The sequence below is a fragment of the Ranitomeya imitator genome, chromosome 2 (genome assembly GCF_032444005.1).
Source record: "Ranitomeya imitator isolate aRanImi1 chromosome 2, aRanImi1.pri, whole genome shotgun sequence".
In the NCBI taxonomy this organism is placed as follows: domain Eukaryota; kingdom Metazoa; phylum Chordata; class Amphibia; order Anura; family Dendrobatidae; genus Ranitomeya; species Ranitomeya imitator.
The window spans coordinates 272743306-272769811 of NC_091283.1; the positions used below are offsets into that span (position 1 = coordinate 272743306).

Consider the following 26506-nt stretch of genomic DNA (forward strand, 5'->3'; position numbering starts at 1 on the left):
CCAAACCTTAACCCTACCTTAATCCTATCCCTAATCCAAAACTTAACCTTAACCATAATAATAGCCCTAATCCAAACCTTAACCCTAACCTTAATCCTATCTCTAATCCAAAACTTAACCCTAACCTTATTACTATCCCTAATCTAAACTTTAACCCTAATCTTAATCCTATCCCTAATCCAAAGATTAACCCTAACCATAATAGTAGCCCTAACCAAACCTTAACCCTAACTTTAATCCTATCCCTATTCCAAAGATTAACCCTAATTTTAATACTAGCACTAGTTTAAATCTTAACCCTAACCTTAATACTAGCCCTAATCTAAACCTTAACTATAACCCACATCGTAGCCCTAACCTTACCTCTAGCCCTAATCATGAATCTAACCCTAGCCCTAGCTCTAGCCTTAAGCATAAGGGTTAGGGTTAGAAAAAGTATGTAGATATTTTACATTTAGCATTATTTTATGAGTCAGAGGAGAGTCAGAGAGCAGCACATGTGCAGATCCAATAATTCAATACTAAAAAGTGCAGCGATAAGTTTGTTATCAGCTGTTGCATTTGGCATAAGAAGCGACCAAGATGACAAAGCTTACGGCATCATACCGAGAGTTTTAACATCTCATTGCCTACTGGGAGGGAACTCCCTGTGTCCAGGTGCTGCTCCTAGAAGAAGGTGCTCAGTTCTGTGGAATCCTAGCTCATTTAACATTAGCAATAGAGGGTAAAATTTAGAATTTGGGCCCTATGATAACCCAATGTGATGCAATTGGCTCTACACAAAATATCACTGGGCTTCACCTAGCTCTGGTGTGAACTATGATGAATTGTATTGAGGCTTGCACCAACGTGAGCAGCTCACTACCATGGAATATTGTCACTTCTAGAAAATTTTGGAGGAACTGAAACACTAACTATATTAGAAAGATGGATAAAAATATTTAAGAACAAACTGATAGTGACTCATTTATGAAAAAAAAACAGAAAATCCCTTTAATTCTAATATTTTATAATCCATCAATCCCAGAAATCTCAAATTCCGTAAGGCAACATTCACACTGCTGATGATATTTTTATGTAAGTGTATAACACCACCGGTACATCAGATGGGGGATAACATATGGTAATATATGAAGTATTTGCCTTTGAACAACTTGACATATGTTTTTCATATTTATAGAACAAGGCAAAAAAAGTAAAAAAAAACATGTAAATTGAGGGCTTAAAAGCTTCAAGATGGTTCATGTGTGTCATACATTCACTAAAAAAACAAAAGAGAAAACCAGAAAGGAAAACATCTAAGAAGGCAGTACAGGTTCACTCTACCCGGGTTACGGCACCTTTTAATTATCCCGTGTAGATGAGAAGATCACTGAAAATCAACAGGCTGGCTCCTCTCTCCCTTGTTTGATGATGTCATGGAGAGGGAGGAGACCTTAATCACTTTGCACCACCCACGAGGAACAGTCAGGTGCGGAAATCTCCTGTTACAGACCACCTACGAGTCAGATTTTGATATGCAATACTTTTACTTAAATTGGCAATTAACTTGCCTCATTGTACCAATTTGCCACTACACTTAGGGTCATAAAAAGTGACAATTCCTACTCATTTTGGTGTTCATTTGCCTTATCAGTCCACCAGAAAGAGGCCTTATAGCCTAGGGACAGAAGTCTTCTGCTCCAATGACAAAACTTCCTGCTCTGTACACTGGTAGACCAGTGTTACTCTAACTCATTTTCTTGTCTGCGCAAGAAATCTGAAGGCTTGATTAGTTTTATAGAGTTTCCATGGGCAGGAAATGTTGCCATGGGGGTGTACATTTTCTAATTTTTCATTAGTTATGCCTTTCATTATCTTTTAGGTAATCAGAAAAGACTTCACATGTTCCATGACTTCAGTACACCACCTGATGACAGAAATTCCAAAAAATGAGGAGGAGGTGGCCTCCAGCGATTTTGAGTTACGGAGTCTGGTCAGGCTTATTTGTTCATTTCAACAAGATCTAGTTCACGTCTCTGGTTTCCACCACATATACAATGTAAAGAACCCACCTGTACCATGGTTAGTCTTGGTCGTTCGCACAGGAGTATACTGATTTTTTGACGTTCTTACAGGCGTATTGTCTTTGGGAGAGTTATCAACAGCGGAGATGGCCTCTCGTTCACAGTGTGGAATAGGTATCGGCCCCTGTTGTATCAAAATGTCTGCAAGTGCCCTGTGAAAAAAAATAAAATAATTAGAACATATTAATGTGGACATCAAGGCACCCCTGAAAGACAGTTTTCTACAGAAGTTTCCATTAGGTCAAACTTTGCCATTATGGTCCAACATAAAGACATCATTAAGAAAATATAGCCTACAACTACACCAGGAACCAGTGACATAAACCGAGATACTTCATATTCATGAGAATACAGCCTATAACTACAACAGGAACCTGTGACATCACTGAGACACTTCATATTCATGAGAATACAGCCTATAACTACACCAGGAACCAAAGACATTACTAAGACACTTCATATTCATGAAAATACAGCCTATAACTACACCAGGAACCAGTGAAGTCACCGAGACACTTCCTATTCATGAGAATACAGCCTATAACTACACCAGGAACCAGTGACATCACTAAGACACTTCATATTCATGAGAATGCAGCCTATAACTACACCAGGAACCAGTGACATGACTAAGGCACCTCATACTCATGAGAATACAGCTTGCGACTGCACCAGGAACCAGTGACATCACTGAGACACTTCATATTCATGAGAATACAGCCTACAACTTCACCAGGAACCAGTGACATTACTGAGACACTTCATATTCATGAAAATACAGCCTATAACCACACCAGGAACCAGTTACATTACTGAGACATTTCATATTAATGAAAATACAGCCTATAACTACACCAGGAACCAGTGACATAAACCGAGATACTTCATATTCATGAGAATACAGCCTATAACTACAACAGGAACCAGTGACATCACTAATTCACTCCTTACTCATGAGAATACAGCTTGTGACTGCACCAGGAACCAGTGAAATCACTGAGACACTTCATATTCATGAGAATACAGCCTATAACTACAACAGGAACCAGTGACATCACTGAGACACTTCATATTCATGAGAATACAGCCTATAACTACACCAGGAACCAGTGAAATTACTGAGACATTTCATATTCATGAGAATACAGCTTATAACTACACCAGGAACCAGTGACATCACTGAAACACTTCATTTTCATGAGAATACAGCTTATAACTACACCAGGAACCAGCGACATCACTGAGACACTTCATATTCATGAGAATACAGCCTATAACTACACCAGGAACCAGTGACATTACTGAGACATTTCATATGCATGAGAATACAGCCTATAACTACACCAGGAACCAGTGACATCACTGTGACACTTCATATTCATGAGAATACAGTCGATAACTACACCAGGAAACAGTGAGATATCTGAGCCATTTCATATTCATGAGAATACAGCCTATAACTACACCAGACACTACTGGTATCACTGAGATACTTGATATTCAAGAGAACACAGCCTACAACTTTACTAGGAACTAGTGACATCACTGAGACACTTCATATTCATGAGAATAAAGTCTATAACTACACCAGGAACCAGTGAAGTCACCGAGACACTTCATATTCATGAGAATACAGCCAATAACTACACCAGGAACCAGTGACATCACTAAGGCACCTCATACTCATGAGAATACAGCTTGCGACTGCACCAGGAACCAGTGACATCACTGTGACAATTCATACTCATGAGAATACAGTTGATAACTACACCAGGAAACAGTGAGATCTCTGAGACATTTCATATTCATGAGAATACAGCCTATAGCTGCACCAGGAACCAGTGACATCACCGATAGCTTAATTTTCATGAGAATACAGCCTATAACTACGCCAGTAACCAGTGACATCACAAATTACAAAAATGAAAATAGGCTGATGCAAAAGTTTGGTCACCCTTCAAGAAAACTTTGACCAAGGTTTCAGATCATAATTAGCCTGTTAGGGTTATGGATCGTTAACTATCATCGCTGGGAAAGGTCCGGTGACGCAAATTTCCCAGCTTTATAAAAACACAGCCTATTCTAACCTTGTGCCAAGAAACAGCAGCCATGGGTTCTTCTAAGCAGCTGCCTAGCACTCTGAAAATGAAAATGGTGGAGGCCCACAAAACAGGAGAAGGCTATAATAAAATAGCAAAGTGTTTACAAGTTCCTTTTTCCTCAGTTCGAAATGTAGTGAAGAAATGGCAGTTAAAAATTTCAGTGAGAGCTGCTTGTAGAATTGCTAGAGAGGCAAATCAGAACTTGACTGCAAAGAATTAGCAGACTCCAGAGTTGTGGTACATTGTTCTACTGTTCAGAGACACCAGCACAAATATGGCCTTCATGGGAAAGTCCATCAGAAGAAAACCTCTCCTGCGTCCTCACCATAAAATTCAGCCTTGGAAGTATGCAAAAAAACATCTAAACAAGCCTGATACATTTTGGAAAAAGTCATGTGGACTGAGGAATTTAAAATAGAAGTTTTTGGCCACAATGATAAAAGGTATGCGTGGAGAGAAAAGGGGTCAGAATTTCAGAAAAAGAACATCTCTCCAACCATTAAGCATGGGGGTGGATCATTCATGTTTTGGGGTGGTGTTGCAACCAATGGCACAGGGAACATTTCACGGGTAGAGGGAAGAACGGATTCAATGAAATTTCAACACATTCTTGATGCAAACATAACACCATCAGTAAAAAAGCTGAAGGTGAAAAGAGGATGGCTTCTAGAAATGGATAATGATCCTAAACACATCAAAATCCACAATAGACGACCTCAAAGGTTGCAAGCTGAAGGTTTTACAATGGCCCTCATAGTCCAATGATCTGAACATCATTGATAATCTGTGGCGAGACCTCAAAATAGCAGCAAATACAATACGACCCAAGAATCTTACAGAACTGGAAGAATTGTCCAAGGAGAAATGCATGAAAATCCATCAAACAAGAATTGAAAGACTCTTGTCTGGCTACGAAAAGCATTTACAAGCTGTAGCTGTAGCTTACTATACTTTTTAATAAATAAATGAAAACAACAATGTTAAGTCACCCTATTTCTAATAACCAGCCAAGGGAAAGCAAACAATTTTGAGCTGGTCTTATTATGCTGGGAAGGGGCCAATATCCATGGACCCTCCCAGACTATTAATATCAGCTCCAGCTGTCTTCTTTGCATTTTCTTTTTATTAAAAATGGGGTGACCCCCTAAAAAAAATGATGTGGTAAAATGTGCCAATTCTGGCACTCAGGCTCGACTTGGCTCTTCCTTGGTGCGGTGGAAATAGGGGTAAGTTTTTTGGGATTGATGTCAGCCACATAATCAAAGAATATTAGAGTTTGAAGGGACCTACAGGGTCATCTTATCCAACCCCCTACTCAATGCGGGATTCACTAAACCCTCTCAGACAGATGACTGTCCACTGAAGGAGAACTCGTCACCTCCTCTCGTGGCCACCTGTTCCACTCATTTATCACCCTCACTGTCAAAAAGTTTTTTTTTAATATCCAATGTGTATCTTCTCCCTTTCAGTTTCATCCCATTGCTTCTTGTGTTTCCATGTGCAAATTTAGGGGACTGGATACATTTCTGGAAAAGTATAATGTTACAGGGTATATACACTAGATTCCTTGATAGTGCGTTGATCCATGGAACTAGTCTGATTTCCGTATGTGAAGTCGGGAAGGATTTTTTTCCCCAATGTGGAGCTTATGCTTTGCCACATGGTTTTTTTTGCCTTCCTCTGGATCAACATGTTAGGGCAAGTTAGGTTAGGCTATGGGTTGAAGTAGATGGACTTATAGTCTTCCTTCAACCTTAATAGCTATGTAATGTAAATGAGAATATTGACAATCCCTCTACACTGTGACAGCCCTTCAGAAGTCAGTCAGCTTAATGTCAGTTGGCATCAAGCCCAGGGGTTAGTAATGAAGAGGTGTGTATCAGACACCCCCATTACTAACCCCCTACATTACTAACCCCCTATTTAAAAATAAAAAGACATACACTCAGGATAAAAAGGTTATTTGAATAAAGACTCCCAGACACATATACTGGTGTCCCTATGTAGCATTAAAAATAATCCCCGCACCTCAGACGCAATCCTCGGTGTTCCCATGATGTCCAGCGATTCTCTCCTACATCTTATGAAGCGTCGTTCTGAGAGCAATGTTCCATAGGTTACTTGCGGTCATGTCTCATGGGCGATCACCCGTGAGACATGACTACGAGTGACCTATGCAGCCTCATTCTCAGAACAACGTTCCACAGGTTGCAGGAGAGAATCGATGGACAACGTGGAATCACGAAAGACTCCATCGGAGCTGCCAGGATTATTTTTTAATAATAAAGTGGTTAACCAGGGAATTTGTCTGGGAGTCTTTATTCAAATAAACTTTTTTTCCTGTGTGTATGTCATTTTATTTTTAAATACGGGGTTAGTAATGGGGGTGTCTGATAGATGCCTCTTCTTTACTAGCCTATGGGCTTGATGCCAGCTGACATTACACAGCTGATATCAACCGCATAAACCATTAACTCGATTCGTACCGCACTGTAACAATCAGAAGGAGCTGAGGTTAAATGCCAGAATTGGCACATCTAATGGATGCAACATTTCTGGGGTGGCTGAGGGCTGGTCTGATTAGGCTGGGGAGGGTCCTATATCCATGGACCTTCCTAGCCTATCAATATCTGCCCCCACCTGTCTTTTTTGAATTCGCTGGTTATTAAAAACAGGGGGCCCCACATCTTCTTTTTTGTGTCCCATCATATTTAATAACCAGCAAAGGTCAGCAGACAGCTGGAGTCTGATATTAATAGGCTAGGAAGGTCCCAGCATAATGAAACCAGCTCACAGCTGTTTGCTTTTTCTTGGCTGGTTATTAAAAAAATGGGGGACCCCCAAGTCATTTTTTAAATTATTACTTATTTCATATACACTGTCCCTCACATTAGTTGTTACTATGCTAACAGGATGCAGTGGACACATGTGGTTAAAATAGAAACAACACAGGTGCAGCAAGTCCTAGGCAGGTAAGAACCTCTGCCGTGTTTTGCTGTTTTTTCTAATTTTTGGAGGATCTCTGAATCCTCTTTTTGTGCTTTTGCTTGTTACTATGCTAGTTAGAGGACAATGATGGCAGTAATACAGGCTGGGTCACTTGGCATGGCTTTGCTGGCTGCGGAAGTGCCCACAACCTAAAAGATTGTTGATTGGCTGCACTGCAGTCTTTCAACAGGCATTATTAAGCCTCCAAACTCTTCACTTATCCCTACCAGTGATACCACTAAGACATTTCATATTCATGAGAATCCAGCCTATAACTACACCAGGAACCAGTGACATGCCTGAGATACTTCATATTCATTACAATACAGCCTATAACTACACCAGGAACCAGTGACGTTACTGAGACACTTCATATTCATGAGAATACAGCCTATAACTACACCAGAAACCAGTGACATCACTGAGACACTTCATATTCATGAGATTACAGCCTATAACTACACCAGGAACCAGTGACATGACTGAGATACTTCATATTCATTAGAATACAGCCTATAACTACACCAGGAACCAGTGACGTTACTGAGACACTTCATATTCATGAGAATACAGCCTATAACTACACCAGAAACCAGTGACATCACTGAGACACTTCATATTCATGAGATTACAGCCTATAACTACACCAGGAACCAGTGACATGACTGAGATACTTCATATTCATTAGAATACAGCCTATAACTACACCAAGAACCAGTGACATCACTGAGACACCTCATATTCATGAGAACACAGCCTATAACTACACCAGGAACCAGTGACATGACTGAGATACTTCATATTCATTAGAATACAGCCTATAACTACACCAGGAACCAGTGACATCACTGAGACACCTCATATTCATGAGAACACAGCCTATAACTACACCAGGAACCAGTGACATTACTGAGACATTTCATATTCATGACAATACAGCCTATAACTGCACCAGGAACCAGTGACATCACTAAGGGACCTCATACTCATGAGAATACAGCTTGCGACTGCACCAGGAACTAGTGACATCACTGAGACACTCCATATTCATGAGAATCCAGCCTATAACTACACCAGGAACCAGTGATACCACTGAGACATTTCATATTCATGAGAACCTTGTAGATTGTGAGCCTTTGCGGGCAGGGTCCTCATTCCTCCTGTACCAGTTATGACTTGTATTGTTTAAGATTATTGTACTTGTTTGTATTATGTATACCCCTCCTCACATGTAAAGCGCCATGGAATAAATGGCGCTATAACAATAAATAATAATAATAATAATAATAATACAGCCTATAACTACACCAGAAACCAGTGATACCACTGAGACATTTCATAGCCATGAGAATACAGCCTATAAGTACACCAGGAACCAGTGATATCACTGAGACACTTCATATTCATGAGAATACAGCCTATAACTGCACCAGGAACCAGTGACATCACTAAGGCACCTCATACTCATGAGATTACAGCCTATAACTACACCAGGAACCAGCAACATGACTGAGATAATTCATATTCATTAGAATACAGCCTATAACTACACCAAGAACCAGTGACATCACTGAGACACCTCATATTCATGAGAACGCAGCCTATAACTACACCAGGAACCAGTGACATGACTGAGATACTTCATATTCATTAGAATACAGCCTATAACTACACCAGGAACCAGTGACATCACTGAGACACCTCATATTCATGTGAACGCAGCCTGTAACTACACCAGGAACCAGTGACATTACTGAGACATTTTAATATTCATGACAATACAGCCTATAACTGCACCAGGAACCAGTGATATCACAAAGGCACCTCATACTCATGAGAATACAGCTTGCGACTGCACCAGGAACTAGTGACATCACTGAGACACTCCATATTCATGAGAATCCAGCCTATAACTACACCAGGAACCAGTGATACCACTGAGACATTTCATATTCATGAGAATACAGCCTATAACTACACCAGAATCCAGTGATACCACTGAGACATTTCATATTCATGAGAATACAGCCTATAACTACACCTGGAACCAGTGACTTCACTGAGACACTTCATAGCCATGAGAATACAGCCTATAACTACACCAGGAACCAGTGACATCACTGACACACATCATACTCATGAGCATACAGCCTATAACTACACCTGGAACCAGTGACATCACTGAGACACTTCATATTCATGTGAATATTGTTGCAGAGTGTGTCTTCTTGCAGTCACCGATGTACTTAGGAGAGCTTCAATCAGCAAGATATCTTGAGTAAACAGTATTTACTTCATACTGGATAAACATGAGATACAATTCAGTGTCACACAGTCCGTGCACTGAACACAACACATTCATGAAGAAAAGCAAAACAGAAAGTAAGAAAACAACCAACAACTGAGAGCTTCCCTCCCCACATTACAGCAAGTATATAACTTTACACACTATCGCCATCTGCTGTCTGGTTAGTATAAAGTCCTCCTTTCACTTATAAGTCCTAATCTGTTGCATATGCCAACAAATATAACCTATAGCTATACCAGGAACCAGTGACATCACCGAGACACTTCATATTCATGAGAATACAGCCTATAACTAAACCAGGAACCAGTGATACCACTGAGACATTTCATATTCATGAGAATCCAGCCTATAACTACACCAGGAACCAGTGATACCACTGAGACATTTCATATTCATGAGAATACAGCCTATAACTACACCAGGAACCAGTGACATCACTGAGACACTTCATATTCATGTGAATATAACCTATAGCTATACCAGGAACCAGTGACATCACTGAGACATCTCATATTCATGAGAGAAAAGTCTATAACTACACCTGGAACCAGTGACATCACTGAGACACTTCATATTCATGAGAATCCAGCCTATAACTACACCAGGAACCAGTGATACCACTGAGACATTTCATATTCATGAGAATCCAGCCTATAACTACACCAGGAACCAGTGATACCACTGAGACATTTCATATTCATGAGAATACAGCCTATAACTACACCAGGAACCAGTGATACTACTGAGACATTTCATATTCATGAGAATACAGCCTATAACTACACCAGGAACCAGTGATACCACTGAGACATTTCATATTCATGAGAATACAGCCTATAACTACACCAGGAACCAGTGACATCACTGAGACACTTCATATTCATGTGAATATAACCTATAGCTATACCAGGAACCAGTGACATCACTGAGACATCTCATATTCATGAGAGAAAAGTCTATAACTACACCTGGAACCAGTGACATCACTGAGACACTTCATATTCATGAGAATCCAGCCTATAACTACACCAGGAACCAGTGATACCACTGAGACATTTCATATTCATGAGAATCCAGCCTATAACTACACCAGGAACCAGTGATACCACTGAGACATTTCATATTCATGAGAATACAGCCTATAACTACACCAGGAACCAGTGATACTACTGAGACATTTCATATTCATGAGAATACAGCCTATAACTACACCAGGAACCAGTGACATCACTGAGACACTTCATATTCATGTGAATATAACCTATAGCCATACCAGGAACCAGTGACATCACTGAGACACTTCATATTCATGTGAATATAACCTATAGCTATACCAGGAACCAGTGACATCACTGAGACACTTCATATTCATGAGAATACAGCCTATAACTAAACCAGGAACCAGTGACATCACTGAGACACTTCATATGCATGAGAATACAGCCTATAACTACACCAGTAACATCACTGACACACTTCATATTCATGAGAATACAGCTTTTAAATACACCAGGAACCAGTGATATCACTGAGACACTTCATATTCATGAGAATACAGTCTATAACTACACCAGGAACCAGTGACATCACTGAGACACTTCATATTCATGAGAATACAGCCTATAACTACACCAACAATCCGTGACATCACAATGAGGATACAGTTTAACAATCTACTTACTAGGAACTAGTACCACCAAGCTGGGTAATTGGGTTGTACAGGGGTCCCAGTTATTGCCTCCAACATTGACTTCATGAGAATTTCCCGGATCCATAGCCTGGTTTAGCTATGACATTTTGCTTGCAGCTGTAGAGCATGCAGCCATCGTGTCTACTTCCACACTGATGCCATCAGTTGAAGATATCACAAAATATATTCTGTCCCGCTGCGAGACGGCAGAAAATAATTCCCCTGATATTTGGACACCATGACCCAAACGCCTTCTGAAAATGATTGTGTCATTGCGGAATACATTGTGTCTGTTTCTGGAACATGAATTTTCACTCAGCAGTGAGACCTTAGAACCGAAAATCCCAAAGGACTCTGCATTGTCGAAGACTTTCATAAACACTGTTATTGTCATTGTAAGCCTAAACTTGATGCTCTCTGAATGCAATATATATGATTTTATAATCTGCTGCCGATGATGTGTATTGCGGCATCATCATGGACACCGCGGTTTAATAGTTAGAACATTCATTTTTCATATTATATGCACCACTTGAGGTCCATAATCGATGGAATGGATAGAGTCTACCCATTCATGTGTCCAGTGTGGAACACTTTCTTTAACCTCGCTAAGTGGACTATTATCTTTTCAATGCCAATGCCCTTCTAGACCCACGATAGACACTATGAGATATTCTTGGGCTACGTCATACTGTAGATGTTTCATCTTGCAAGTCAATAATACGTCAGGCCAAATATGGAACACTAGGTTCAGTTTCGGGCACCTATGTTTAAGAATTAGAGATGAGAGAATCAATTGATCATGGACTGATTTTGTTAAAAATTTTACCCAAATATTGGATTCTTTAGAATCTGAGGTTTTGGGATTCAAAAAGGTCCTGCTTCCAGTAATGTGCACAGTGTCCAAAGTGAATGCATAAGGCTATGTCAGCCCCAGAAAATCCCCAAACTGGAAAATTTGAATCGAGGACTGGTTGGGAGATACGGCGGCAGAATAGCTGAGGCTGGGTCAGCACCAGAATATCCAAAAACTGTAATGTTCGAGGAGACGATTGATTGGGGCGCTGCAGTGGCAAAACAGGTAATGCTATATCAGCACTGGAAAATCCAAAAAGTGGAACATTCGAGGAGACGACTGCTTGGGGAGTTGTGGTGGCAGAGCAGGTGAGGCTGTGTCACCACCGGAAAATAAAAAAACTGAAACATTTGAGGAGACGACTGGTTCGGGTGTTGTGGCGGCAGAGCAGGTGAGGCTGTGTCACCACCGGATAATTAAAAAAACTGAAACATTTGAGGAGACGACTGGTTCGGGTGTTGTGGCGGCAGAGCAGGTGAGGCTGTGTCACCACCAGAAAATAAAAAAACTGGAATAGATGTGGGTCGCCCCTTCGAAAGGAGAGTATAATCTTTTCTTATTTTTAACCCCTTCCCTACCTTCTGTTTATTGTGCTTCGAGGACTGGAGGGATGCCAAAGTCGATTTGGACCAAATCGGATCTGCAGTCCCTTTAGAATGAATCTGCTCCAAAGTTTAGGAGATTCCCCGATCTCTAATAAGAAGGACATAGCTAAACTGATGGGATGCTGATTAGAGTGAATGGGTGAATTTCAGGATCAAGACTGGTTATCGAAGGCGGTGATTCAGGATGGAAAATTTATGGTGAAGGGTCAATCTAGTTACAAAGTAGAAATATATGAAAGATCAGTTCAAAGAACGGTCTTAAGATCTATGAAAAACTAGGTCTGCATTGTTAACAAGAAGGGCATCCTCTGCGTCTACAAGAAGCTTTCATTAGTATCACACTTGGGGATTCTCTACTGTAAGAGCAGTGAGACTATTGAGATCCCAACCAATGTTGTGACGGCTGTGATTCATTCTGAGGGAGTCCAGAACGAATTTGTTTAGAACCAGTATGGGGAAATTGTCATCTAGCTTTTTTTCTGTCAGCTTTAGAATCATAGAATGGTAGAGTTGGAATGGACCTCCTGGGTCATCTGGTCCAACCCCCTGCTCAATGCAGGAGTCACTAAACCATCTCAGACAGATGTCTGTCCAGCCTTTATTTGAAGACTTCTATTGAAGGAAACTCACCACCTCTCGTGGCTGCCTATTCCACTCATTTATCACCTTCACTGTCAAAAAGATTTTTTCTAATATCTAATCTGTATCTTCTCCCTTTCAGTTTAATTCCACTACTTCTCGTGTTTCCATGTGCAAATGACAATAATGCTGATCCCGCTACACTGTGATAGCCCTTCAGATATTTGTAGACAGCTATCAAGTCTCCTCTTAGCCTTCTTTATTGAAAGCTAAACATTCCAAGATCCTTTAACCGTTCCTCGTAGGACATACTTTGCAGAGCGGTCACCATTCTGGTTGTTCTTCTCTGATCTTTCTCCAGTTTTTCAATGTCTTTTTTAAAATGTGGTGCCCAGGACTGGACACAATATTCCAGATGAGGCCTGACCAAGGAGGAGCAGAGGGGGATGATTACTTCACGTGATCGAGACTCTATGCTTCTCTTAATACATCCTAGAACTGTGTTTGCCTTTTTTGTTGCTGCATCACACTGTTGACTCATATGAAGTCTATGATCTATTAGCATACTCAAGTCTTTTTCACACATGCTGTTTCTTAGTTCTATTCCTCCTATTCTGTAGATGTATTTTTCGTTTTTCTTGTCCAGATGTAGAATCTTGCATTTCTCCCTGTTAAATACCATTCTATTAGTCGCTGCCCATTGTTCAAGATTGTCTAGATCCTTCTGAATCCTTTATCTGTCTTCTCTAGTGTTAGCTATCCCTCCTAGTTTTGCATTGTCTGCAAATTTGATCAGTTTACCTTCAATTTTCTTATATAGATAATTTATAAAAATGTTGAACAACAATGGGGCCAAGAGAGAGCCTTGTGGTACCCCACTTGTAAAACTGGGGCCAGGACAGAGCCTTGTGGTATCCCACTTGTAAAACTGGGGCCAGGTCAGAGCCTTTTGGTTCCCCATGTGTAACACTGAGGCCAGGTCAGAGCCTTGCGGCACCCCATTTGTAACACTGGATCTGGAACACAGCCTTGTGGTTCCCTACTTGAAACACTCTTCCAATTGGATGTGCAACCATTTATTACCACACTTTAAGTATGATCACTGAGTTAGTTATGAATCCACCTAACCGCAGCCTTGTCAATCCCATACTTGGTCATTATTTCAATAAGGATAGTGTGAGATACTTTATGAAATGCTTTGCTGAAGTCGAGATATACTATATCTACCACATTTCCCTTATCCGCCTAGTCAGTGATTCCATCATATAAGGAAATTAGATTAGTCTGGGATGACTTGTTTGCTACAAATGCATGCTGGCTCTGGTTAGTTACTGTATTCTTATCAAAGTACTTACATACTGTTTAATAATTTGTACAAAGATCTTTCCTGGTATTGAAGTAAGGCTTACTGGCCTGTAATTTCCTTGCTCCATCCTCTTTCTTTTTTTGAAAATAGGGACAACATTTGTTCTTCTCCAATCTTCTGGGACTTCCCTGTTCTAAAGGATTTTTCAAAGATTCTGGGTAGTGGTTCTGCAATTTCCTCTGCTAACTATTTCAGTTCCCTAGGATGTAATTCATCTGGGCCAGGAGATTTAGATTCACGTAAATTAGCTAAGTGTTCCCTCACCATTTCTCTGTATATAGATAGTTTGGATTCTTTTATTCCTTCGATGGCACCGTGAAGATCAGTTGATGTTATGTTTGCTTTCTTAGAGAACACAGATGCAAAATAGGAATTTCAAAGTTTCACCTTCTTAACATCATTTATGACCACTTCACCCTTTAAATATCCTATAGCATTTTTGACTTTTCTTTTGCCTTTGAAAAGTCAAACATGCTATAGGATTTTTACAGTATTTCTTCTGGATCAACACTAGTATTATAGGATGGACATGAGGGGGCCAAATCTTTTTTGAACCTAATTAATTTTGTAACTTCTTGAATATCAACAAATATGAGGGAACCCAACTCTCACAGTCCTTGAGGTCCAAAGCTTGAATCTTCACAGATAAGACAATTACGTCCTACTCAACAAGTCATATATATCCACCATGGGAAAAGATGTCTGTGTATGTAGCCAGACAGGTATTTTGTCCCCTTCTTCATGCCCAGTATCTCCTTCCCTCCCTCCATTCTTTCCTCTATTTTCAATATTATTTATTGTGCAACAGATTTCCATGCTTCTCAGCCAAGGATTTGCTGCTCTCATTAATCACCCTTCTAATGTGTTTTTGCCACGTATCATTAGAAACAGTATTTTGCATTAGTCGAGTCATAGTCCAAGACTTTCCAATAAATGACACGAACACCTTAAATAATCACATAAAAGGTCAGAGCAACCAGTGAAATGAAAAAAGCCCTTATGACATACGTGCAGCGAAACGCTATGGAAGGCAATTGCTGGCTTACCATTTATGGGAGTAATATATGTGAATTAATTAAAGGGAGCAATGCAATTTTTAATTTAGTTAATTAGTTGTCCAGAGAGTGGATTGCGGTTTTAGAAGTTACTGCAGATAATCTATTGGTTAATGATCATGGAATACCACATTAATGGGCGACTGCAGGTAAAATCTAAATGCGTATTATCTTAGCTACTGCAGCATTGGTCCCCACAGCTACAAGATCACCGGCCAAAGTATGATGAAGTCACATCACTGTGAACTAAATGGCTCTCAGAGAAGCCATCTATGAGGGGATGGGCTCATAACTTATGTAAAAATGTGGTATAACAGTACATGAAGAATAGGCAAATCTTCCTAGGATACATGAGGACAGGAAGACTTACCTAGACTATATAAAGATCAGGACAGACAACCTACGAACACATGAGGACCAAAATGACCTACTTATAAAACACTGAGAGCAGGAACAATGCCAAGTGTACATTAAAACTATGCAAACCGACTTAGGGTTCTTGAGGTTCAGGAAACCTACCTAGCATACACAGAGACCAGTAAAACCTACTTAGAGTACATGAAGACCAGGAAGACGAACCTAGGGAACCTGAAGACCTTGAATTCCTACCTAGGGACCACCAGGAAGATCAGGAAGACTCATCTAAAATATATGAAAACAATGCAAACCCTTCTAGTGTACTTGAAGACCAGGAAGACGAACGTAGAATATACGAAGACCAGAAAAACTTACTTATGTAATATTAATCCCAGGTAGACTAACCTAATGTACAAGAAGACAATGCAAACCGTCCTTGGGTACAAGAAGACCAGGAGGACCTACCTAGCGTACATGAACACCAGGAACATCTGTTTAGGCTACATTAAAAGAAGGAAAATCCACACAGAATACAAGAAAACAAAGAAAATCAGTCCAAACTAAATAAAGAACTATCAGACTTACCCAGTCTAGATGAAGAGCTGGAAGATCTAACCAGGCAACATGAAGATAAAGAAGACCTAACTAAGGTAACTGAAAACCAATGACACCATAGCAAGCTGCATTAAAAAATGGAAGACTTTTATGGGTTACACATAGAAAATAAAGATCTGCCCAGGCTATACAGAGTATGGAAAGTTATCCAATCTACACAAAGAGAAGGAAGATATATCCATGTTGCATGAAGAACTGTAAGACCTACATTGCTACATTAATAACTGTATGACATATCAGGACTACATGACGAACTGTAAGACCTACCTAGGACACATGAAAAACTGGAAGATCAACCTAGGGTACATGAAGACCATTAATATCTGCTCAGGCTACATTAAGAAAAGGAAGATCTACACAGAATACATGAAAACCAAGAAATTCAATACAGTTTAAATGAAAAACTCGAAGACTTACCCAGTCCACACGAAGAGCTGTAAGATCTATCCAGGCAACACAGAGAGATGGGAGATCTACACAGTCGACATGAAATCCATGAAGACCTAAACAAGGTAACTGAAAACCAATAAAATCACCCATGCTACATGAAGAAATGGAAGATCTACCAAGGATACAGTTAGAAAAGAAATATCTACCCAGGCTATACAAAAAATTGAAAGTTATCCAGGCTCTAAAAAGAGAAGATAAACCAACCCAGGGTACATAATGAACTGGAATAGCTACTCAGATTATGTGAAGAACTGAAAGACCTATCAATTCTACATGAAGTAATGGAAGACCTACCCCAGTTATATGAAGAACTAGAAGACCTTCTGAAGCTACATGATGAATTGGAAGATCTACCAAAGCTACACAAACAGAGGGAAGAACTACACAGCTTATATGATGAACTGGAAGACCTGACCAACATAGGATGCACAGAGAATGAAAACCTAACCAGGCTACACTAAGATAAGGAAGATGTACCCACACTACACAAAGAACTGGAAGACTCGCCCTGACTTCATTAAGAACTATATGAGATACCCAAGCACACAATAAGGATCGACAAACCTACTGTTCACAATGAAAAGAAAGACTACACAATGAGAAGGCATATCTACATGAAAAAAAATACTAGTCAAAGCATTACAATAACATGAATATTTATTCAGGAGACATGACAAGATTGAAGACCTACATAGGCTTCACCAAGCAAAAGAAGATCTACCAAGGAAACAAACTAAAGGAAGACCTTCAAGGGCTACAAGAACTGGAATATTTACCAAGACTACACAAAAGAGAATGAAGACCTACACCTGCTTCCTAAAGAACCAAAAGGCCCATTCAGACAACACAAACAAAAGAAGATCTACCAAGACTACATAAAGGAAAGAAATGCATTCACAGGCTATATAAAGAACTGGAAAACCTTCCCAGGAGAGCACAAAGAAAAGGAGGACACATCTATGGTTCATGTAAAAAGGAAGTCCTTCGAAGACTACATAAAGAACGAAGATTTATGTAGGCTACACAAGGAATATGAAGACATATCTAAGATACATGAAGAAAAGAAAGTCCAACTCAGGCTGTACAAAAAACTGGGTGAAATTTGCCATCCCCCAATCTTGCTCTTTTTATTTCAATAAACGAAATCCCTAAAATAATAATGGAATGCCTTATTTCAGTAAGTAGCTAAGACACATAAAAATGACTTCTTCCTGTCACACAAGGGTTAACACATAATACCTGCAGGTCTATACAGAGTTCGCCTACAATTTCCTTAGGAATCATTGAGTGTTTCTTGAGTTCCTTTAACATATGTTTCTATGGAAACTAATACAACTTTAATCCCCCTCCTCACTCCATTGTAGCACGGTATGTATATTGGATTTCCAGCTGGTGAATGACTTATAGAGCATGAAAAGCTCAAATTCATGACTAATCCTTCAGGTTTCCTTTGCTTGCAAAATTGAAGTGTTCAGATTACAACTGTACAATTGGACCTCGAGAGAATAGATATCGGTATATATAATATATATTGTGTGGTTAATGTGGGGACAAACTCAGTCAGCAAGTTAATCTACCAGATACCAAACAATGGTAGCTCAAAGCCATGGGTGGCCTTTAGTGATGAGCGAATATACTCGTTACTCGAGATTTCCCGAGCACGCGCAGGTGTCCTCCGAGTATTTTTTAGTGCTCGGAGACTTAGTTTTCATCACCTCAGCTGAATGATTTACATCTCTTAGACAGCTTGATTACATGTGGGGATTCCCTAGCAACCAGGCAACCCCCACATGTACTTATGCTGGCTAACAGATGTAAATCATTCAGCTGCTACAAGGAAAACTAAATCTCCGAGCACTAAAAAATACTCGGAGGACAACCGAGCATGCTTGGGAAATCTCGAGTAACGAGTATATTCGCTCATCACTAGTGACCTTCAAACATTCACACATCTCACCTCAAGTGCTCAACTTCAGTAAGACCTTAGAAAAATTTAAGCAATCAGTAGGAGTTATCTGATTATCAGATCGTTTAGATCATCCCAAACATCCAATAACTTCATAAATGAGAGTGGGCCCAAAAAGCAAGGGTCCGTTTATCATGAAGTCACCAATGGAACTGCTATCGGCCAAGCTCAAGTTGGTCAAATCAAGGGAAACCTCCATGAGAAAACCTGTACTTGGCTCCTCTGTTGTGAATTCTGCTCTTGGGCTCCCTCCGGTAGTTGTTGATGGTAATGCAGTTATTCCTGAGCAGCAGTCTTGGACAGGTGTTTCTGCTAATTGCAATTCTGACTGGGGTATTTAGCTGTGCAGGACTCATTAGTCCTTGCCAGTAGTCAATGTTCCTTTGGAAGTGTTGGTCCTCTGCCTGGCCTCTCCTGCTTGCTGCCAATTCAGCTAAGATAAGTGTTTGCTTCATTTTTTTTAGACACACTGCTGTGTGTTTATTTTTTGTGCTTATCTTGTTTCTATTTTGTTCCTGCTAGACTGTGCCTGATGTTTTTCTCAGTCTAGTTGGACTCGCTGGAGTCGCAGATATACTCTCCACATCTTTAGTTAGGTGGTGGAGTTTTTGTATTTTTTTGCTGTAGATATTTTGTAGTGTTTTATGCTGACGGCATAGTATCCTGTACTATCCTTTCCTATCTAGGTAGAAGTGGCCTCCTTTGCTTATCCCTGTTTTCTGTCTGCATGTGTCTTTTCCTCTCCTACTCTCAGTCATTATTTGTGGGGGGCTACCTATCCTTTGGGGATCTACTCTGAGGCAAGAGAGTTTTCCTATATCCATCTTTAGGGATATTTAGTCCTTTGGCTGTGTCGAGGTGTCTAGGTCTGGTTAGGCACACCCCACGGCTACTTCTAGTTGCGGTGATAGGCTCAGAGTTTGCGGTCAGTAAAGTTACCACTGCTTCAGCGAAGGTCTTTTCATGCTGCTCCAAGGCCACCTGATCATAACAGTACTACTGGCCAACAATGAGTTAATTGCATCTCAGAAGAAGGGAGGAAAGATCTTGAGCCATTTTTTTTTCTCCTGTCTGTTTTGTCTTCTCCCTTTTTATCTCTGGGTGGCTGAAGAGCCTTGTGCTAGCATGAATGTTCAGGAATTAGTTTCTCGTATAGACCAGCTTGCTGCTAGAGTACAGGGTATTTCTGATTACATTGTTCAGACTCCTGCTTTAGAACCGAAGATACCTACTCCTGTTTTGTTTTTTGGTGACAGGTCCAAATTTTTGAGTTTTAAAAACAACTGTAAACTGTTTTTTGCATTGAAACCTCGATCCTCCGGTGATTCCATTCAACAAGTTAAAATCATCATTTCCCTGCTGCGTGGTGATCCACAGGATTGGGCATTTTCCCTGGAATCTGGAGATCCTGCTTTGCTTAATGTAGACTCCTTCTTTCAGGCGTTAGGATTACTGTATGATGAACCTAATTCGGTGGATCAAGCTGAGAAGACCTTGTTGGCCCTGTCTCAGGGTCAAGAGGCGGCAGAATTTTATTGTCAGAAATTCAGAAAATGGTCTGTATTGACTAAATGGAATAATACTGCTTTGGCAGCAATTTTCAGAAAGGGTCTTTCTGAATCCATTAAAGATGTTATGGTGAGGTTTCCCACACCCTCCAATCTGAGTGATTCTATGTCTCTGGCCATTCAGATTGATCGGCGTTTGTGGGAGCGCAGAACTGTGCGCGCTATGGCGTTATCCTCAGAGCAAATTCCTGAGCCAATGCAATGTGATAGGATTCTGGCTAGAACGGAACGACAAGGTTTTAGACGTCAGAATAGGTTGTGTTATTATTGTGGCGACGCTTCCCATGTCATTTCTGTCTGCCCTAAGCGGACCAAGAGGATCGCCAGTTCATTTACCATCAGTACTGTACAACCTAAATTTCTGTTATCTGTGTCCTTGATCTGTTCATTGTCATCATTTTCTGTCATGGCGTTTGTGGATTCAGGCGCCGCCTTGAACTTAATGGACTTTGAGTTTGCCAGGCGTTGTGGTTTTCCCTTGCAGCCTTTGCAGAACCCTATTCCTTTAAGGGGCATTGATGCTACACCCTTGGCTAAAAATAAGCCCCAGTTTTGGACACAGGTGACCATGCGCATGGCGCCAGCCCATCAGGAAGATTGTCGATTTCTGGTGTTGCATAATTTGCATGATGCTATCGTGCTGGGTTTTCCATGGTTGCAAATACATAATCCTGTTTTGGATTGGAAGTCCATGTCTGTGACTAGTTGGGGTTGTCAGGGGGTTCATAATGATGTTCTTCTGATGTCGATCGCCCCTTCTCCCTCTTCTGAAATTCCGGAGTTTTTGTCTGATTTTCAGGATGTATTCGATGAGCCCAAGTCCAGTTTCCTTCCACCACACAGGGACTGCGATTGTGTTATTGACTTGATTCCAGGCTGTAAGTTTCCTAAGGGCCGACTTTTCAACCTGTCTGTACCTGAACATACCGCCATGCGGAGCTATATTAAGGAGTCTTTGGAGAAAGGGCATATTCGGCCATCTTCTTCACCGTTGGGAGCGGGGTTCTTTTTTGTTGCTAAAAAAGATGGTTCCTTAAGACCCTGTATTGATTATCGCCTCTTGAATAAGATCACGGTCAAGTTTCAATATCCTTTACCTTTGCTTTCCGATTTGTTTGCTAGGATTAAGGGAGCTAGTTGGTTTACTAAGATTGACCTTCGGGGACTTATAATCTTGTTCGTATTAAGCAGGGTGATGAATGGAAAACTGCGTTTAACACGCCCAAGGGCCATTTTGAATACCTTGTGATGCCATTCGGACTCTCTAATGCTCCATCTGTTTTTCAGTCCTTCATGCATGATATCTTCCGGGATTATCTTGATAAATTCCTGATTGTATATTTGGACGATATTTAGATTTTTTCCGATGATTGGGAGTCTCATGTGCAGCAGGTCAGGATGGTATTTCAGATCCTTCGTGACAATGCCTTGTTTGTGAAAGGGTCTAAGTGTCTTTTTGGGGTGCAGAAGGTTTCCTTTTTGGGCTTTATTTTTGCTCCCTCGTCTATAGAGATGGATCCGGTTAAGGTTCAGGCCATTCATGATTGGATTCAGCCCACATCCGTGAAGAGCCTTCAGAAATTTTTGGGTTTTGCTAATTTTTATCGCCGTTTCATTGCTAATTTTTCCAGCGTGGTTAAACACTTGACTGATTTGACGAAGAAGGGCGCTGATGTGGCGAATTGGTCCCCTGCGGCTGTCTCTGCCTTTCAGGAACTTAAGCATCGTTTTACTTCTGCTCCTGTGTTGCATCAACCGGATGCTTCTCTTCCGTTTCAGGTTGAGGTTGACGCTTCTGAGATTGGGGCAGGGGCTGTTTTGTCTCAGAGGGATCCTGTTGGTTCCTTCATGAAACCGTGTGCCTTCTTTTCCCGTAAGTTTTCGCCTGCTGAACGCAATTATGATGTCGGCAATCGGGAGTTGTTGGCTATGAAGTGGGCGTTTGAGGAGTGGCGACATTGGCTTGAGGGAGCTAAGCACCGTATTGTGGTCTTGACCGATCATAAGAATCTGATTTACCTCGAGTCTGCCAAACGGTTGAATCCTAGACAGGCTCGATGGTCCTTGTTTTTTTCTCGTTTTGATTTTGTGGTCTCGTACCTTCCGGGTTCTAAGAATATTAAGTCTGATGCCCTCTCTAGGAGTTTTTTGCCTGATTCTCCTGAGGTCTTGGAACCAGTCAGTATTTTGAAGGAAGGGGTGGTTCTTTCTGCCGTTTCTCCTGATTTATGACGGGTTCTTCAGAAATTTCAGGCTGACAAACCTGATCGTTGTCCTGTGGGGAAGCTGTTTGTTCCTGACAGATGGACTAGTAGAATGATTTCTGAGGTTCACTGTTCTGTGTTGGCCGGTCATCCTGGCATTTTTGGTACCAGAGACTTGGTTGGTAGGTCATTTTGGTGGCCTTCTTTATCGCGTGATTTGCGGTCTTTTGTGCAGTCCTGTGCGCGGGCCAAGCCTTGTTGCTCCCGTGCTAGTGGGTTGCTTTTGCCATTGCCGGTCCCTGAGAGGCCCTGGACGCATATTTCTATGGATTTTATTTCCGATCTTCCTGTTTCCCAGAGGATGTCTGTTATCTGGGTTGTTTGTGACCGATTCTCTAAGATGGTTCATTTGGTGCCTTTGCCTAAATTTCCTTCTTCTTCTGATTTGGTTCCGTTGTTTTTTCAGCATGTGGTCCGTTTGCATGGTATTCCTGAGAATATTGTGTCCGACAGAGGTTCCCAGTTTGTTTCTAGGTTTTGGCGGGCCTTTTGTGCTAGGCTGGGCATTGATTTGTCTTTTTCTTCTGCATTTCATCCTCAGACAAATGGCCAGACCGAGCGTACTAATCAGACTTTGGAGACTTATTTGAGATGCTTTGTGTCTGCTGATCAGGATGATTGGGTGGCTTTTTTGCCATTGGCCGAGTTTGCCCTTAATAATCGGGCTAGTTCGGCTACTTTGGTTTCGCCTTTTTTTTGTAACTTTGGTTTTCATCCTCGTTTTTCTTCTGGGCAGGTTGAGTCTTCTGACTTTCCTGGTGTGGATTCTGTGGTTGACAGGTTGCAGCAGATTTGGGCTCAGGTGGTGGACAATTTGGTGTTGTCTCAGGAGGAGGCTGAACGTTTTACTAACCGACGTCGCTGTGTTGGTTCCCGGCTTCGGGTTGGGGATCTGGTTTGGTTATCTTCCCGTCATGTTCTTATGAAAGTTTCTTCTCCTAAGTTTAAGCCTCGGTTTATTGGTCCTTATAGGATTTCTGAGATTATTAATCCGGTGTCTTTTCGTCTGGCGCTTCCGGCCTCTTTTGCTATCCATAATGTCTTCCATAGATCTTTATTGTGGAAATATGTGGAGCCCGTTGTTCCCTCTGTTGATCCTCCGGCCCCTGTGTTGGTCGATGGGGAGTTAGAATATGTGGTTGAGAAGATTTTGGATTTTAGTTTTTCGAGGCGGAAGCTTCAGTACCTTGTCAAATGGAAAGGTTATGGCCAGGAGGATAATTCTTGGGTTTTGGCCTCTGATGTCCATGCCGCTGATTTGGTTCGTGCCTTTCATCTTGCTCGTCCTGACCGGCCTGGGGTCTCTGGTGAGGGTTCGGTGACCCCTCCTCAAGGGGGGGGGTACTGTTGTGAATTCTGCTCTTGGGCTCCCTCCGGTGGTTGTTGATGGTAATGCAGTTATTCCTGAGCAGCAGTCTTGGACAGGTGTTTCTGCTAATTGCAATTCTGACTGGGGTATTTAGCTGTGCAGGACTCATTAGTCCTTGCCAGTAGTCAATGTTCCTTTGGAAGTGTTGGTCCTCTGCCTGGCCTCTCCTGCTTGCTGCCAATTCAGCTAAGATAAGTGTTTGCTTCATTTTTTTAGACACACTGCTGTGTGTTTATTTTCTGTGCTTATCTTGTTTCTATTTTGTTCCTGCTAGACTGTGCCTGATGTTTTTCTCAGTCTAGTTGGACTTGCTGGAGTCGCAGATATACTCTCCACATCTTTAGTTAGGTGGTGGAGTTTTTGTATTTTTTTGCTGTGGATATTTTGTAGTGTTTTATGCTGACCGCATAGTATCCTGTACTATCCTTTCCTATCTAGGTAGAAGTGGCCTCCTTTGCTTATCAGTTTTCTGTCTGCATGTGTCTTTTCCTCTCCTACTCACAGTCATTATTTGTGGGGGGCTACCTATTCTTTGGGGATCTACTCTGAGGCAAGAGAGTTTTCCTATTTCCATCTTTAGGGATATTTAGTCCTTAGGCTGTGTTGAGGTATCTAGGTCTGGTTAGGCACACCCCACGGCTACTTCTAGTTGCGGTGATAGGCTCAGGGTTTGCGGTCAGTAAAGTTACCACTGCTCCAGCGAAGGTCTTTTCATGCTGCTCCAAGGCCACCTGATCATAACACTCCTCCATCCCAATTACCAAACAAGAGGATCAATGAACAGAGGAGCAAAAGTCTGAGGATCAAGGCAACAGGGTCTAGACTTCTACTAGTACATAGACAAGGATCTTACAAGGGTTGATCTTCTCCATGGTCTTGAAGACCACAGCTGATTGTAGGACTTTGATGTATGGAACAGATTATATTATAGGAAGGGTCAAAAGGAAAGGATACTGAGTCATGCCTGAGATTTCTTAGTAAATTGCAGATTTCCTTTTCGAAACAAGTATGGACATTGGCCAAACATTTCTCCTCATCAGTCATGCGTCCAATGTGAGTCAACGAATGTGACTGCGATGAGATGAATCACTTACACTTTGACGGCTCAGAAGAGTGAAAATGAGTAATGGAATGATGTCGTGTGAAATTAGCCATTGTGTGAAACGGCAAAACTCATGAAATATCCGTCTTGAAATGAATGGTGAAAAAGTCCAAAGATCTGAGAAAAGAGGGTATGAAATCCAACTTACTGCAGGTGAAAATGCGTCTCAGCAAATAACAATGCCTAGAAGCTCTGCAGTCAACCGTGGAAGGATGAGAGGTCACCCCAAATATATAATGGTGGTATACCATTCACCTTTTATGACATTATCATAATTATATTATCATTATGATGCACCCCAAGTGTTAGTGTCATTATCCTGCACCCCAAGTGTCATTATCCTGTACCCAAGTGTCAATGTCATTATCCTGTACCCCGAAGGTCAGTGTCATTATTCTGTACCTCGACTGTCAGTGTTTTTATCCTGTACTCTGAGTATCAGTGCCATTATCCTGTATCCCGAGTGTCAGTGCCATTATCCTGTACTCCAAGTGTCAGTGTCATTATCCTGCACCCCAAGTGTCAGTGTCATTATCCTGTACCCCGAGTGTCAGTGCCATTATCCTGTACCCCGAGTGTCAGTGCCATTATCCTGTACCCCGAGTGTCAGTGCCATTATCCTGTACCCCGAGTGTCAGTGCCATTATCCTGTACCCCGAGTGTCTGTGTCATTATCCTGCACCCCAAGTGTCAGCGTCATTATCCTGTACCCCGTGTGTCAGTGTCATTATCCTGTACCACGAGTGTCAGTGTCATTATCCTGTACCCCGAGTGTCAGTGTCATTATCCTATACCACGAGTGTCAGTGTCATTATCCCGTACCCCGAGTGTCAGCGTTATTATCCTGTACCACGAGTGTCAGCGTCATTATCCTGTACCACGAGTGTCAGTGTCATTATCCTGTACCCCGAGTGTCAGTGTCATTATCCTGTACCCCAAGTGTCAGCGTCATTATCCTGTACCCCGAGTGTCAGTGTCATTATCCTATACCCCCAGTGTCAGCGTCATTACCCTGTACCCCGAGTGTCAGCGCCATTATCCTGTATCCCGAGTGTCAGTGTCATTATCCTGTACCCCGAGTGTCAGTGCCATTATCCTGTACCACGAGTGTCAGCGTCATTATCCTGTACCCCGAGTGTCAGTGTCATTATCCTGTACCCCGAGTGTCAATGCCATTATCCTGTACCCCAAGTGTCAGCG

At 41.4% G+C, this 26506-nt stretch overlaps 1 protein-coding gene across 24 annotated transcripts in view; it reads right to left on the reverse strand.

Moving 5' to 3' along the window:
• The window catches only part of SHISA6 (shisa family member 6), a 306509-nt gene that overhangs the window by 256087 nt on the left and 23916 nt on the right, over positions 1-26506 (reverse strand). For all 24 annotated transcript variants that reach the window (XM_069749242.1, XM_069749251.1, XM_069749236.1 and 21 more), the window contains one exon: positions 2055-2218. In XM_069749242.1, coding sequence (XP_069605343.1) covers positions 2055-2218 — 164 coding nt within the window. The remainder of the gene's footprint in view (positions 1-2054; positions 2219-26506) is intronic.